Source organism: Nerophis ophidion, linkage group LG04, assembly GCF_033978795.1.
Source record: "Nerophis ophidion isolate RoL-2023_Sa linkage group LG04, RoL_Noph_v1.0, whole genome shotgun sequence".
Taxonomy (NCBI): Eukaryota; Metazoa; Chordata; class Actinopteri; order Syngnathiformes; family Syngnathidae; genus Nerophis; species Nerophis ophidion.
The window spans coordinates 24,886,285-24,901,449 of record NC_084614.1 but is presented as its reverse complement, the minus strand read 5'-3'; the positions used below and the strand labels follow the sequence as shown (position 1 = coordinate 24,901,449).

The following is a 15,165-nucleotide window of genomic DNA, read 5'->3' as shown; positions in this document are numbered from 1 at the left end:
TGATCTTGACAAACCATATCTCTGACATCCACAAAGCAATTATCTACCTGCTGCCACCGCCGCGTAATTTGTTTGGCTCTTCTTATGTCTAAATAATGTCGTTGTGTGAGAGCAGAGCTGATACTAAATAACAATAATTCTCACATTTGCATGCTATGTACAGATTAATATGATAGGCTGTGAATAAGTGACTACGATTAATTCCAAGTGCCTTTCAACAGATGAGTGCAGGACAAACAGTAAGTCTTTGAACTGTGATGGATGTTTACAACAGACTGTTCTGTTTGTTCTCCCATAGTTGCCTTTCTAATCTGGAGGTTTGTTTAAAACTTGTCTGTGTACCAAAATATTTGTTTCTGGTCCTCTGAGGCTTATTTTCACTTCTTGTTTTGTTTCACACCAGACAGGAATTACTTAAAGGAAACAACCAGAAGAGCTTAATAGTAAAAATGGAATCTTGAAGAAGCTGGCGGAAGTTTCCAAACCACAATGGTGTTAAGTAATGCTTACATTTTGACCCATGTGAGGTAATATGACTTGTCCCCAATCGTACCATTTCCATTCCAGAGCAGTTTCCAAATAGCATGTCCCGTCACCACAAAATTTCAAATCCTAATCTTAGCAACGATCCTTTTGGAGCACTTGACTGAGTCTTATAATCACAGGACAACTTGACAAAGATGACCGCACAGAACCGCCTTGCTGTCTGCTCCGTCTATGCAAACATTGCAACGCTTCTAAACAGTTATTGCATAGAAAACACAACCCTTAAAATCCCGCATGCAGGGTCATGGCACCATATTCTGTGCCCCCATACTTACAACTGCTACAGGTCACCCCATCCCACTCTAAACCCAACGTCGCTGCCCAATACACACACACACTTGGTATGTTGACATGCACTAAAAAACGTATTACTGCATAGTTTTATTTAAACCAGCATTTTAAAACATACAAAAAACTTAAGTTAGGTTTTTGGCTTTTTTAAGTACAGTATTAACAAAACATCTATAGATATTAGATAAACCAGCATAAGTTATTGTTTTTTCAAAAAGTTCTGATTTGTTTTATCATGTTTTTTTTTTTTTACTGTTACGTCATGTTACGCCAGGTCATTATTTGTTTAGTGTTTGGGTGCTTTTCATGTGTTTTTAGTTCACTTCCTTTGTCTTGTGCTCTTATTTTGATTACACGTCTTATTTTGTTTGTGTCGTCCCTGCAGTAGAGTCACCTCTTCTACTTTGCGCCGTCTTTTGCACTTGGGGGTGATTGGTGATTATGTGTTTCACCGGCCGCTGATCACCTAGGCACTATTGAAGCCAGTCTCACTTGTATGTCAGTGCAGGACCATTGTTTGAGTTTGTTAGAGTTATGTACACAGTTATGTGTTGTCTTTTGTTGTAACTCTGCGCTATTCTGTGCACTCTGTTGCTGCACTCTATTTAAATTCTTGTACATTTTTCATGCAAAATTTTTCCGGTGCTATTTTATTTTTTTTGTAACATTGGGACATTAAATAGACTTCTACCTGCACGTTGCCTGCAGACTCCTGCATTTTGGGGTCATTACCCCCACTACAAAGGGTGAACGCAACAAAAATAATTAATAAATAATCATATATTCTGTCATCATTCACTTATACCTGATTATAAATCTGTCAAATTTAAAGTGTAAATAAAGATTTTCTGATACACATAGGTTAATGTAAATAATGATAATACTTCATTTTAAATAAATTGTTATTGGCGCATTTCCTAGAAGTTTCTCCCTGCCTTTAAAACCGAGTGACGCCTCTGTAACTTTATTTGTGGGTCCTTGAACGCACCACAGTTGTGTGCAGTGAGATGCAAAACTAAAACTTATACATATCCTTTGCTCATGCTGCCATAGGTAAGATTTATTGTAGTTTTATATTTCTTCTATCACCTCATCCTTGTTCTAAAATGATGATGCTGTGGGTGAACGCTTTGATGACGTTATGACGTCCATGTTGCGTAAAGTGTTTTAAGTTCGGTTTGCCGCTATACATATGGAACAAACCATTTTTTTTTTTTGATAGTGGGTGAAGTTATTAACCTTTGACGTTTCTAATTTTATTCAAGCAACCTTGTTATTGAACTTCCACAGCTATATTTATTTCACTTTAACGTTTATGACATATTTTTCTATATAAACGTACATATATATATATATATATATAACCATCCATTTTCTACCGCTTATTCCCTTTTGGGGTCGCGGGGGGCGCTGGCGCCTATCTCAGCTACAATCGGGCGGAAGGCGGGGTACACCCTGGACAAGTCGCCACCTCATCGCAGGGCTAACACAGATAGACAGACAACATTCACACTCACATTCAGACACTAGGGCCAATTTTAGTGTTGCCAATCAACCTATCCCAAGGTGCATATATATATATATATATGTATATATATATATATATATATATATATATATATATATATATATATATATATATATATATAACATTTTTCTAACTTTACAGAATAAAAGCGCAGGGACCTCCATGTTTAGAGCCCCGTACAACATCCCAGCTGACCCCTCCAGTTTGGCGTCCCTGGCTGCATGTACAGTACATAAGCAACAGCATGTAGTCTAGTGATGTTGTGAGAAATTATTCCAAAGCAAAGAACAAAACCGCAATTGTTCGGCCTTTGCAAGTGAACTCCAGATGTGCTCACGGGATATTTCAGGTCATTAGTGAGAAATGAAAACATAAGCAAACATGAAGAAGGGAAAGAACCTGCAGTGTCAATGAGTTTGTTCTACAGGATGACCTACTTCCCACATCTGTCTGTTGTCTCGGTTTGTTGGTGTGAGGCATCAATTTGAATACAATTTGCAAGTTAGGAGGGTGAAGAAACATGTCGGTGTTTTCTTGCATTTGAAACATTGACAAGCTCTTGGTCTTTGGCCACATGCATAAGTGAGGTTCTGACATCTTGTCAGAACCGTCTTGATGTACAACAGTGCAGCAATAAAACAGCAGTCTAAAATGTATGTCAGGGACGTGTAGTAGACACAAAAGTGAGTACACACTTCACACTTCAGCCAACCAATTTTATTAGGGTATGTCTTCTCAAGGGGCAATATGATGTAAATGGAGCTTGTACAGCAGTATAGATTTGCTATTCATTAAATTGCAGAGGACAAATTTCACCACACCTAGTGTGTGTGTGAAAATCATTGGTATTTTAACTGTTAACTTTAAAGTAAAGGTGATGGTCAAGTATTTCTACTCTAGGCCTGAACCTAAATGAGCTCCTGTGGGGCATCTTCCATATACCTGTCAACGTTGGTATTGGAAAATAATAGGGAAAAATGGAAACGTGGGGTGCAGCCAACTGTGTGTGCTTTTATTTTGAAGGCCTACAGGATGTGTCTGCACCAGTGTGCCAGAGTGCTGCCGAAAGCTACAATACACTGGAACCTCTGCTGGTGAGTACTAAAGTAAAGTATATATTGTTTTACACGGAAATGGCAAGTAGCCGGAAAAGAAGGGCCTAAAAATGGGGTGTTTCCTACGGAAAGTGGAAGCGTTGACAGGTCTGATCCTCAAGGGGAAGGAATGTGGAGGAGCGCAAGATGTCTAACATCCACCAGTGATATCATCACGGTGGAGTGGATGTAGCAACCTGTGCAGCAGTACTAGATAACAATGGTACTCGCACTAAATATTCACATTTAAGGCACGTTTACTGTAAAGTGGACTCCCCTATGTGGTTCTTTAGACAACAATAACCGTGTGTTGACTTATTTTCAGAGGGCAGTAAACATGTAGTGCCTTCCAAGCTTTCTACGGTCTACTCTAAGTTATATCCAATAAATTCTACTTTATTGTCCCTTGAGAATATATGATAAGGTGGTTGCTGAAATGTGATTGTGAGTGAACTGGTACTGATGTTTGAAAGGGAACTGGTACTGGTGTTTCTGGGGAATTTTGCCCATCCACAAACATTATGTGAGACAAGAACACACGTCTTTCCCTTTTCTGTGTATTCTAAATAGTGGAAAAATTGCTTGTAGGAAGCGGCTAACAGTGGGGGTAATGGTGATACAATATATTTTGCCTACAAAGCACTCTAAAAAAGCCTCCAAAACCGTTTATATACATGCTGTAAATATATATGTAATGTCGTAACAGGCATATGATAAAATGTAATATATACAGTTTTTTGCTCATTAAGAGCTTCACCATAATGTCTTCCCTGGGGGCTACCATTGCTATGCGCTCTGTGAAACTAATGGCAGACTTTGTGAAAGTCTTGGAGCTTTATCATATAGCACTGTTGCTAAACGTCTCAAATAAGAGCATAAAACAGTGCCTTACAATGTCTGCTCTCATTGGGACGGTTGTATCTTTCAGGACATGTGCGCTCCTCGAATAACAAGTTCTTCCTAGCGATGTTGCGATGATCTTATGCTACATTCCATTTGTTGCGAGCCATATAGTATCAAGTTGGTAGCATGTGGGCTTTTAAACAACTTGTTTTAAACAACCTTCTACTAAACAGATGAGATGCATTAACTTTTGCCAACTCAAAGGCAATATAGCAGAAGAATCTCCAGCTCCTTCTTTATTTGACGGGACATGCTACATTTTATATGTATGAAAAGTGCTATACAAATAAAGTTTGATTTACTTTGATTTGAACCAACATTAATAGTAGCTCAAGCTTCCTAGTAGCTGGCTGCTCGCTAGTGGTCGGAAGTGCGATGTGTCACAAGGCCAAAAAAGTAGTTCCTCTGTGTTAGCTCTTACAATAACAATGTCAATATAGCTTAGTTAATATGCAGGTATTTGGAGCGTTGTTGGCAATTTTTGGAAGTTTTTAGAGCGCTGCGCTTATTAGGCGGAATAGAATAAACCCAATTACATGCATTGTTAGACGCCTCTTACTAAAAAAAATGTACTATGTAAATTGCAAAGAAAAGGGAAAGACCTAAGTGTTCTTGTCTCACATAAGGATTGTGGATGATAGGCAAAATTCCAAAAAAGGTTAAATTTAATAGATTGCTATGAGAGAACCTATGGATATACACTATGTTGCCAAATTTTTTGGCCACCTGCCTTAACTCACATATGAACTTGAAGTGCCATCCTATTCCTAACCCATCCACCTTTTGCAACTATAACAGCTTCAACTCTTCTGAAAAGGCTGTTCAAGAGGTTGCAGAGTGTGTTTATAGGAATTTTCTACCATTCATCCAAAAGCACATAGGTAAGGTCACACACTGATGTTGGTCGAGAAGGCCTGGCTCTCAGTCTCCATTTTAATTCATCCCAATGCTGTTCTATCGGGTTCAGGTCAGGACTTTGTGCAGGCCAGTCAAGTTCATCCACACCAGACTCTGACATCCATGTTTTTATGGACCTTGCTCTGTACACTGGTGCACAGTCATGTTGGAAGAGTAAGGGTTACGCTTCAAACTGTTCCCACAAGATTGGGAGCCTGGAATTGTCCAAAATGTTTCGGTATCCCAGAGCATTCAAAGTTCCTTTCAGTGGAACTAAGGGGCCAAGCTGAACTCCTGAAAAACAACTCCACAGCATAATTCTTTCTCCACCAAATTTCACACTCAGCACAATGCAGTCTAAAATCTATCGTTGTCCTGGCAACCTCTAAACCCAGACTCATCCGTCAGATTGCCAGATGGAAAAGTGTGATTAATCACTCCAGAGAAGGTGTCTCCACTGCTTTAGAGTCCAGTGGCGACGGGCTTTACACCACTGCATCCGACGCTTTGCATTGTACTTGGTGATGTATGGCTTAGATGCAGCTGCTTGGCCATGGAAACTCATTCCATGAAGCTCACTGCATACTGTCTGTGAGCTAATTGGAAGGTCACATGAAGTTTGGAGCCCTGTAGCAACTGACTGTGCAGAAAGTCGACGACCTCTTTGCACTATGCGCTTCAGCATCCACTGACCCCTTTCTGTCAGTTTACGGGGCCTACCACTCCATCGCTGAGTCGCTGTTGTTCCCAAACTCTTCCATTTTCTTATAATGAAGCCGACAGTTGACTTTGGAATATTTAGGAACGAGGAAATTTCACGACTGGAAATCACTGAGCTCCTGAGAGCGGCCCATTCTTTCACAAATGTTTGTAGAAACAGTCTCCATGTCTAAGTGTTTGATTTTATACACCTGCGGCTGTGCCAAGTGATTAGGACACTTGAATAGGATCATTTGGATGGGTGGCCAAATACTTTTGGCAATATAGGGTATGTCTACATTCTACAGATGATTGCAACCAAGTGACACATCAAGCATGTAATGACAAGTCTGGGTAACATTTGTAACTGAGTCTACGGTCAATAATGGAAGGAGAGTAAATACAGGCCTTTAAGTGAGGCGAGCCGCGGTCACATTACGTATGCTGACTACAGCTGTGGAGATGTGACACCGTAGAGGTTTCCGACATTGATTGAGCAGGCGGCGGCATAAACCTGCGATGGTGTAACTTCTTAAACATGCACAAGCTACATCATATGTCCTTCCCCGGGCTTTCGCCTCAGGCCCCTGTTTAATGAGGAGCAGGCTAGTTTGGGGGGAAAAACACAGCTGGAGGAGGAGGACTAAGAACTGCTGTGAGAAACAGAACTCTTCCGACTAGCACATCCCTTAGGGCCCCAATGTTCGTTAATTTTTGGTAATAGAATATTGCACACCTTATATTGTATAAGTGTATAACATAACCATGTGTCAGTTTATCTTATTAAATATGTTAAAGAAAATAGCAATGTTGTTGTTGACTTTGGAACGGATGCACTGAATGGGCAAAAGTAATGGGAAATAAGACCATTAAACCCGCAAAAAGTATAAATGGATGCAAAAAAATATATGCAGCAATAACAGTTTCTCATCTTCTAGGAAGACTTTGCATAAGATTTTGGACTGGGTTTGTGCAATTGATGTCCAAGTTCATCCTAAAGGTGTTGGATGGTGTTGAGGTCAGGACTCCCAACTCCTCTATAGACCCTGGACCAAAGCAGATCAGTGGTATACATTGTGTTGTGGCAGTGGAAAGTGACAATGTTGGTCCCAAATGTGTACAAAGCAATAAATAAATGTCCTTTATCGCATGTGGCAATATTAGGCCTCTTATGGTTAGTTGCCGAATGAGGCCTCTTGATTGGGCGTCACACTAATTACACATCTTGCTTTGTTTTTAGTAGTAGTCGGGTTGTGACATATTTTTTGTAAAACGTGACACATGTTCCTGTTTGTCTTTTCAGGTGACGAAAGACCGAAATGTGTATGTTTGAGCATGAATACCCCAACAATTGGATTTGTGTTAAATTATTGTAACACATAAACAGCCACAACATTAGGACAGACCAGCACAAGCTAATAATAGAGCAATAGATGAATAGAGTAATAAAAGAGCTGTGTCAAAATATTAGACGCACTTACTACCATGATGCAGTGCATTTATTTTACACATTATTAATCATACTGCTAAATTAATAGGCCAAGAGACCACTTCAAATACATTATCCATGTGTTGCGAGGGCTGGCTTGCAACCCAAAAACTCTGTGCGGTTGTTTAGGGCAGTGGTTCTCAAATGGGGGTACGTGTACCCCTGGGGGTACTTGAAGGTATGCCAAGGGGTACTTGAGATTTTTCAAAAATATTCTAAAAATAGCAACAATTCAAAAATCCTTTATAAATATATTTATTGAATGATACTTCAACAAAATATGAATGTAAGTTCATAAACTGTGAAAAGAAATGCAACAATGCAATATTCAATGTTGACAGCTAGATTTTTTGTGGACATGTTCCATAAATATAGTTTATGTTTAAAATATTCTTTTTTTGTGATGAAATGTTTAGAATTAAGTTCATGAATCCAGATGGATCTCTATTACAATCCCCAAAGAGGGCACTTTAAGTTGATGATTACTTCTATGTGTAGAAATCTTCATTTATAATTGAATCACTTGTTTATTTTTCAACAAGTTTTTAGTTATTCTTATATCTTTTTTTCCAAATAGTTCAAGAAAGACCACTACAAATGAGCAATATTTTGCACTGTTATACAATATAATAAATCAGAAACTGATGACATATGTAACAGGGTCAATTTCGTCTTGTAAATAATATATTTTCTAATGTTTTATTATTGTTATAATTACACAAAATATGTAAGTTACATGTAAATACCTGAGTGTTGTTTGATGTTTTGTCAATGTGGAACCATTGTCTTGTTGTCCCTCCTACTGCAATAATTACTGTGACACCTGTCTTTTTATATGCGTTGGACACGCCCTCCAACTTCCCTTTTTGTTTACTATAACGGGAGAGGGGCTCGACGATGGCAGAAAGTTTTTGATGACAATTGTATTCTGTATTATCAGTAAAGTGCAGTGGAGAAACCCATGGTGTCGGTCGTGTTCCATAAATCACACACAACGCAGAGGAAAAGACCACCGGTTACACATAGTGCTGTATTTTACTTCTTTATCTCTTTTTTTTTCAAACCCAAAATGCTTTGCTCTGATTAGGGGGTACTTGAATTAAAAAAATGTTCACAGGGGGGGTACATCACTGAAAAAAGGTTGAGAACCACTGGTTTAGGGCCACAAAAGATGCCTTAAAAGTTGAATAAAAAACAATGTTCCTGTCAAAGTTTAATTATAAGGTTGTTTGAATTAAATTACCGGTAAGAATTTGTTACCTTATTTAAACCTTATTGCAAAAAATGCCAAAATAGTTAATTCCCCCTTGGAGCAACAAACCAAGTATCTAACACTCAATGCAGATGTCATAAAACATCAAACCTCAGATTTAAGTAATCACACACAGGGCAAACTTTTTTGAACTAGAATGAGTTGATAGAGGAAAGGTAAAAAATATATAATTAATCCATTTGTGTCAGCATCGGAAAAAGTTATTTTTCCGTTTTTACTTTTGCATCTCATAGCACGTAAATTTGGTGCATTCAAGGAACCTTGATAATGGTCAAAACAGAGGCGCCATTAGTTTTTAGAGACGAAGTAGGCTTAATCCCGAGTAAATGCATTAATGATAATATTAATAATCATGATGATGTATTATTATGAGCATTATTTTACACTAATGATAATCACAGAAATCAGCTAATCTGCAATTACCCAATTAAGTGAAGGAAACTTGACAGATTTCTAATCATACTGAAATGAATAATGACAGGTTGTACGATTATTCAAAGTCACAAATCTTGGAGACATTACAAGATGCATGCAAAAACCTAAACAAGATGTTTTGCATAGCTTGATGTAACATTTTAAAAAGTTAGTTTTAACCAAATAAAGTCAGTGCATGTAAACATATTGAGTGTGTGTAGGTGGGGGCATCGGCCCTTCAGGAATCTAATAATATATGAGAAATCCTAAAGACCACCATGTGGCCACCACAAAATCTTGTGTAGGGCTACACAAAGCCTAGGGCAGTGATTCTCAAACGGTGGTATGCAGGCTCCATCTAGTGGTACGCCGTAAAATCACTTACATATCCAAACACAGTGTTACTGTTCAAACTGTGTGTAATGTTACCGTGGCCAAAATATAAATAAACTTGTCAAATTAAACTGCTCTCTTGTCTTTAATGAATATGTAGGCCTACTGCGCTACTACATTTTTATGTTGGCCATTATAGTGGTATACTTTTTGGATTGATTAATTGATTGAAACTTTTATTAGTAGATTGCACAGTACAGTACATATTCCGTACAATTGACCACTAAAACGTAACACCCTAATAAGTTTTTCAACTTGTCGGGGTCCATGTTAATCAATTCATGGTAAAACTTGGAGAGCCAAGTGTTTTCTGATGTGTTACTTAGTGAACAAAGTTTAAGAACCTCTTGGTGGGAGAACCCTACAAAGTTGTGTTTAAGTTTGACTTTTACATCTCAAGCACATAACCGTGATGCATTCAAGGACCCTTGATTAAAGTTTGAAACCCAGGCGTCCCGAGGTTTTACACAAAGTGGAGAGGCTTAGTCTCCAGGATGTACTAACAATATTATGATGATAATTACGATAGTGATCCATTTGATTATTATTATCCCCTGGTGATTATCCTACACTATGAAGGTAATGAAAAATTAACATTTATGATAATATTTAAGTGAATGATGACAGGTGATTATTAAACCAACAAAATTGAGTCAATAGTGTTGATTAATGAGTATAAGACGACGAGTATTAAACTAATAAATAAGTGATATATAAGAATGAAATGCAGAGGCCACAAAAGAGGGTGTATATATAAATATTTCACAATAAAAGCTGCAACAAAAATAGGTGTTTACCTGTCTAGTGAAAAGTATGGCCGTGTCCCAGTATTCTGCGTGCTTATCGTTGTGCTTGTTCATCTTTTTCTGCCAAGTACAAAAGTTCCGGAGTGACATGGCGGCGTTCGAGGACACTTTGGGTCCCTTGTCCACCTCGAATATTATCACAATCTTCACGACGACGATGTTGATGGAGTTGAGGATGCTCGGGTGCTTGTAGAGGCGCGCCGCCACCGACATGAGCGTCAAGATGTAATGTTTCAGGTTGTCGCCGTGGAACTCGACCATGGTCTGGTCCGCCACCACCAAGGTCTCCACGTACCTCGGCACCGACGCGAAGCGCTTGCTTCTCCCCATCCTTCTCAGCATGGTTTGGGTCACATTGCGCTCGTCTTTGACGCTCTTGTATTTCCCTAATAGCCGCGCGAAATGGTGGCTGATGTCAGTGTCCACTGCACACTTTGTGGTGGAATTGGGCTTGGAGTCGCTGCTGTTTCTGCGCCGGACGACGTGCGCGCTGCTCGCACTGCTGGTGTCGTTACGCACAGGGCTGATGAAATACTCCCAGCCTTGGTAGGCGAATGCACCTTGCACACCTTTGCACAAGCTCACAGCTGCGTAAGAGTTGCGGTCACCCTTCACTTGACCGGAGTAAAAACACCGGCTGAGGTCTGTGGTCACACCGGTACCGGAGAGCCACGGCGCGTCATGGCCGGACACATAATTAGGGCCAATAAAGTTGGAGTCTTGCTGTAAATCCAGCACTAACTCCAGGTGGAAAGCTTCAATTCTTAGCACACATTTCCCATTGAGAGCATCCACGTAGTCGTCAGGCTCCCACCCACCATCACGCTGCTGCTGCTGCTGCTGCTGGATGTTCAGTCTGACCGGGAAGCAAAGTTCACTTTCCATGCAGCAAACCAGTTTGGACAGGGACACCACAAAGTGGAGCAGGCACGTTGTTCTAATAAACATGACTATGTTTGCATTCGAGGAAGAATGCATCCGACGGCTGAAAGCAGACTAAATCACACGAAGAGCATATTCCAACGTCTATAAGAGTGCAAAGTTGCAAACTCCTCCTGGTCCTGACCCATCCCGGGCTGCACCTGTCTGTCTGTGTGTGCTTTGCTCCACTTTATGGCTTGAGGTCTTGTGTGGAACTATGGAAACTCTATCCGAGTATTTGGAGGGAGGGGGGCAGTCCGTTGGAGAAGACACTCATTGGATGCAACATGTTGCAGTGAGCAGGGATGACTCACTGGAGAGTCCAGTGCTTCCACCTGCATGATTTCAACTGTACACGCACTTTATGAGATGCACTCGCTTGCACAGTTGAATGAGGTTTGTGGAGTAGTTCGCAGAAGCGAAGAAAACAATTGGTTTCAACGGGGGTGTCCAAAGTGCACCCTGGGGCCCAGTGGTGGGCCGTCCCCTGGGCCATCTTAGGCCATGTCTACACTAAGTCGTTTAACCCCTTAAACCAGGGGTGTCAAACTCAAATACAGAGTGGGCCAAAATTTTAAACTGAACAAAGCCGCGGGCCAAGGTTGAACAAATTAACCTTTTAATAGGGACCCAAACAAGTTTTGCATTGAATATTGAACAAGCGAGACTTATATAACTTTATAGTGACATGCAAAATCGATTTTCAAATAATACTAATAATTTAAAAATTGCAATGGCATATCAAATCAAATTTAAATAGATTGAATGCCTCTTTTCTATTTGCAGACTTCTCAGGTAAATATAAAAATAAACTTTTCCCACAGGCTAATAATAAATGTTTATATTGTAGCGTCCAGGAAGAAGTAGTGCTGCGAGGGGTTCTGTGTATTTGTTCTGTTGTGTTTATGTTGTGTTACAGTGCGGATGTTCTCCCGAAATTTGCTTGTCATTCTCGTTTAGTGTTGGTTCACAGTGTGGCGCATATTTGTAACAGTCTTAAAGTTGCTTATACGGCCACCCTCAGTGTGACTTGTATGGCTGTTGACCAAGCTTGCATTGCATTAGCGTGTGTGTGTGTAAAAGCCACATACATCATGTGACTAGGCCGGCACGCTGTTTCTATGTAGGAAAAGCGGACGTAGCGAAAGGTTTTAGAGGACGCTTGAGGCAATGCATTTAAGGCGCGCCCCCAATATTGTTGTTCAGGTGGGAATCGGGATTTTCATGAGGGGCACTGAAATTTGGGAGTCTCCTTGGAAAATCGGGGGGGGGGGGGGGGGGGGGGGGGGGGTGTTAGCAAGTATGAGTATTAGCGGTGAATGCGGTGTTACAGCGACACCGCCGCTGTATAATACCGGCGGGCCAGCTATAATGTTAATTTGATATTGCCTCAAGGGCCAAATGAAACTACACGGCGGCCCAAATCTGGCCCGCGGGCCAGAGTTTGACACCCATGCCTTAAACAAATAATTATTTAGCCTACCGTATTTCCTTGAATTGCCGCCGGGGTGCTAATTAATTCAAAACCTCTTCTCACTCCTGAGCTTACCAAAGGCATGCGGTAAAAGTAAGCATGCGCTAATTATTTTAAAACCTCTTCTTACTCCGGCACTTACCAAAGGTATGCAGTAAAAATTTGAGTGTGATGTAAGCTTGGACCTTAAATCCTACAGAATAGCTCTTAATCTTCTTCCCTTTATGCGATTTCAAATTACCGGTATTGAAATCAGCCTCCTCCATTTTGAAAATGATGACAGGGGAAGTTTCACTCGTGACGTCACAAGTTTAACCAGGGGGTAATACTAAGCAAGCGCTAATTATTTTAGGAAGCGAGTTTGACCCGGCAGTAATTCAAGACAGGCGCATACTATATGCCCTGCGGCAATTCAAGGAAATACGGTAAGCCCCGTTTCAGCCACGCTAAACCAGCTTTTAAAGCCCCCCCCCCCTCCTCGGACAAATTTTTACACCACTCAGTGCAACGTGTAGTTCTTGAATCTCTGGCACTGATCTTTGTATGGACTCATTGGGAATTTACAAACTGAGTTCAGAGAGGAAGTGACGCCAGAAAGACCGCGCCCGCACAGGAAGTGACGTAAGAAAGAACGTGCCATCACCAGCTCCATAATAAAGCGGTTATGTAAATCGGAGCCAACCACTGGAAATATGAAGGCGAGTCATGCAGATATGCCCGTGTTTCTCCTTCTTCTACATCAGTGGTTCTCAAATGGAGGCACGCTTACCCCTGGTACTTGAAGGCATGCCAAGGGGTACGTGAGATTTGTTTAAATATTCTAAAAATACCAACAATTCAAAAATCCTTTATAAATATATTTATTGATTATTACTTCAAAAAAATATGAATGTAAGTTCATAAACTGTGAAAAGAAATGCAACAATGCAATATTCAGTGTTGACAGCTCGATTTTTTTTGTGGACATGTTCCGTAAATATTGATGTTAAAGATGTATTTTTTTGTGAAAAAATGTTGGATCTCTATTACAATCCCCAAAGAGGGCACATTAAGTTGATGATTACTTCTATGTGTAAAAATCTTTATTTATAATTAAATCACTTGTTTATTTTTCAACAAGTTTTTAGTTATTTTTATTTTGTATTTTTCCAAATAGTTCAAGAAAGACCACTACAAATGAATAATATTTTGCACTGTTATACAATTTAATAAATCAGAAACTAATGACACAGTGTTGTATTTTACTTCTTTATCTCTTGTTTTCAACCAAAAACGTTTTGCTCTGATTAGGGGGTACTTGAATTAAAACAAATGTTCACAGGGGGTACATCACTGAAAAAAGGTTGAGAACCACTGTTCTTCTACATGTACAGACGCTTGTGGAAATCACACATGAATATCTTGAGTTAAGGAAACGCGCGATTACAGCTATTTGGGATACAACACATCTCAGACGGCAAGAGAACATTTAAATGTCCGGGTCAGCTGTGATTCTATTTACCGAAAAACTTTGCCCCTTCCTCCTGTGGATGTGATACAGGCAGTGTGTGACTACAAATATTGCCCTATGGATGTGACTGTGAAATGTCCCAAACAACTGCTGGAAAATGAAAATCCAGTCCATGTTTTTCTTTTGGGTGACCCGTCTTAGTGTAAACTGGGCTGAAGCCCAAGGACCCCACCCAATCAGGGGACCCCAATTTTGACGGCGGGATTCAATGGTTGGCGTTCGTAGCTGTCAATCACAGACAGCTCAGCTTCGTGTAGGCTGTCTCTCTCGGCTGTTTCGTTTTTTCCTACTGCGCCGATGTGAGAGGCAAGCATGCTGACCACTGAGCTAAAAGCACGGGCAATCTCCAAGATCGGCAGCACTATTCTTGAAGTTGACCGGCCTCCGGTACACTCCTGCACGGACATGCGGCCGCCGCGAAGGAGATGTATGCAAGAACAAAATTATTCTTAAAATGGATATTTTTCATTGTGGCCGTGACTGAGTAAAATCTTTTTCTTTTTTTTCTTATTTTATCTGTGTTTTCGGGTGTGGGAGGGCTCCTCCAGCCCCGGGTTCCCCTCTAAGGTTAAGTTGGCCCCGACCAATAAATTGGGGCCTAAAGCAAAATTTAATTTAGAGGTCCCATTGTGAAAAAAAATTAAAAAAAATACTTGAAACATTTTTTTTCAAACTTGAGTTTAATATAAAAAAAAGTACCAATGATTGTCACACACACACTAGGTGTGGTTAAATTAACCTTTGCATTTGACCCATCTCCTTGTTCGCCCCCTGACTGGTGAGGAGAGCAGTGAGCAGCAGCGGCGGCCACGCCCGGGAATAATTTTTGGTGATTTAACCCCCTATGCCAACCCTTGATGCTGAGTGCCAAGCAGCGAGGTAATTGGTCCCATTTTTATAGTCTTTGGTATGACTCGGCTGGGGAAT

The 15,165-nt window shown here is 40.3% G+C and overlaps 1 protein-coding gene across 1 annotated transcript in view; it reads right to left on the bottom strand.

Annotated features, from left to right (window-relative positions):
- The window catches only part of LOC133551175 (A disintegrin and metalloproteinase with thrombospondin motifs 15-like), a 36,639-nt gene extending 25,160 nt beyond the window's left edge, over positions 1-11,479 (bottom strand). Inside the window, exon 1 of the mRNA XM_061897612.1 lies at positions 10,325-11,479. Within this exon, the coding sequence (XP_061753596.1) occupies positions 10,325-11,311 (987 nt within the window). The 5' untranslated portion in view covers positions 11,312-11,479. The remainder of the gene's footprint in view (positions 1-10,324) is intronic.
- Positions 11,480-15,165: the final 3,686 nt, after the last annotated feature.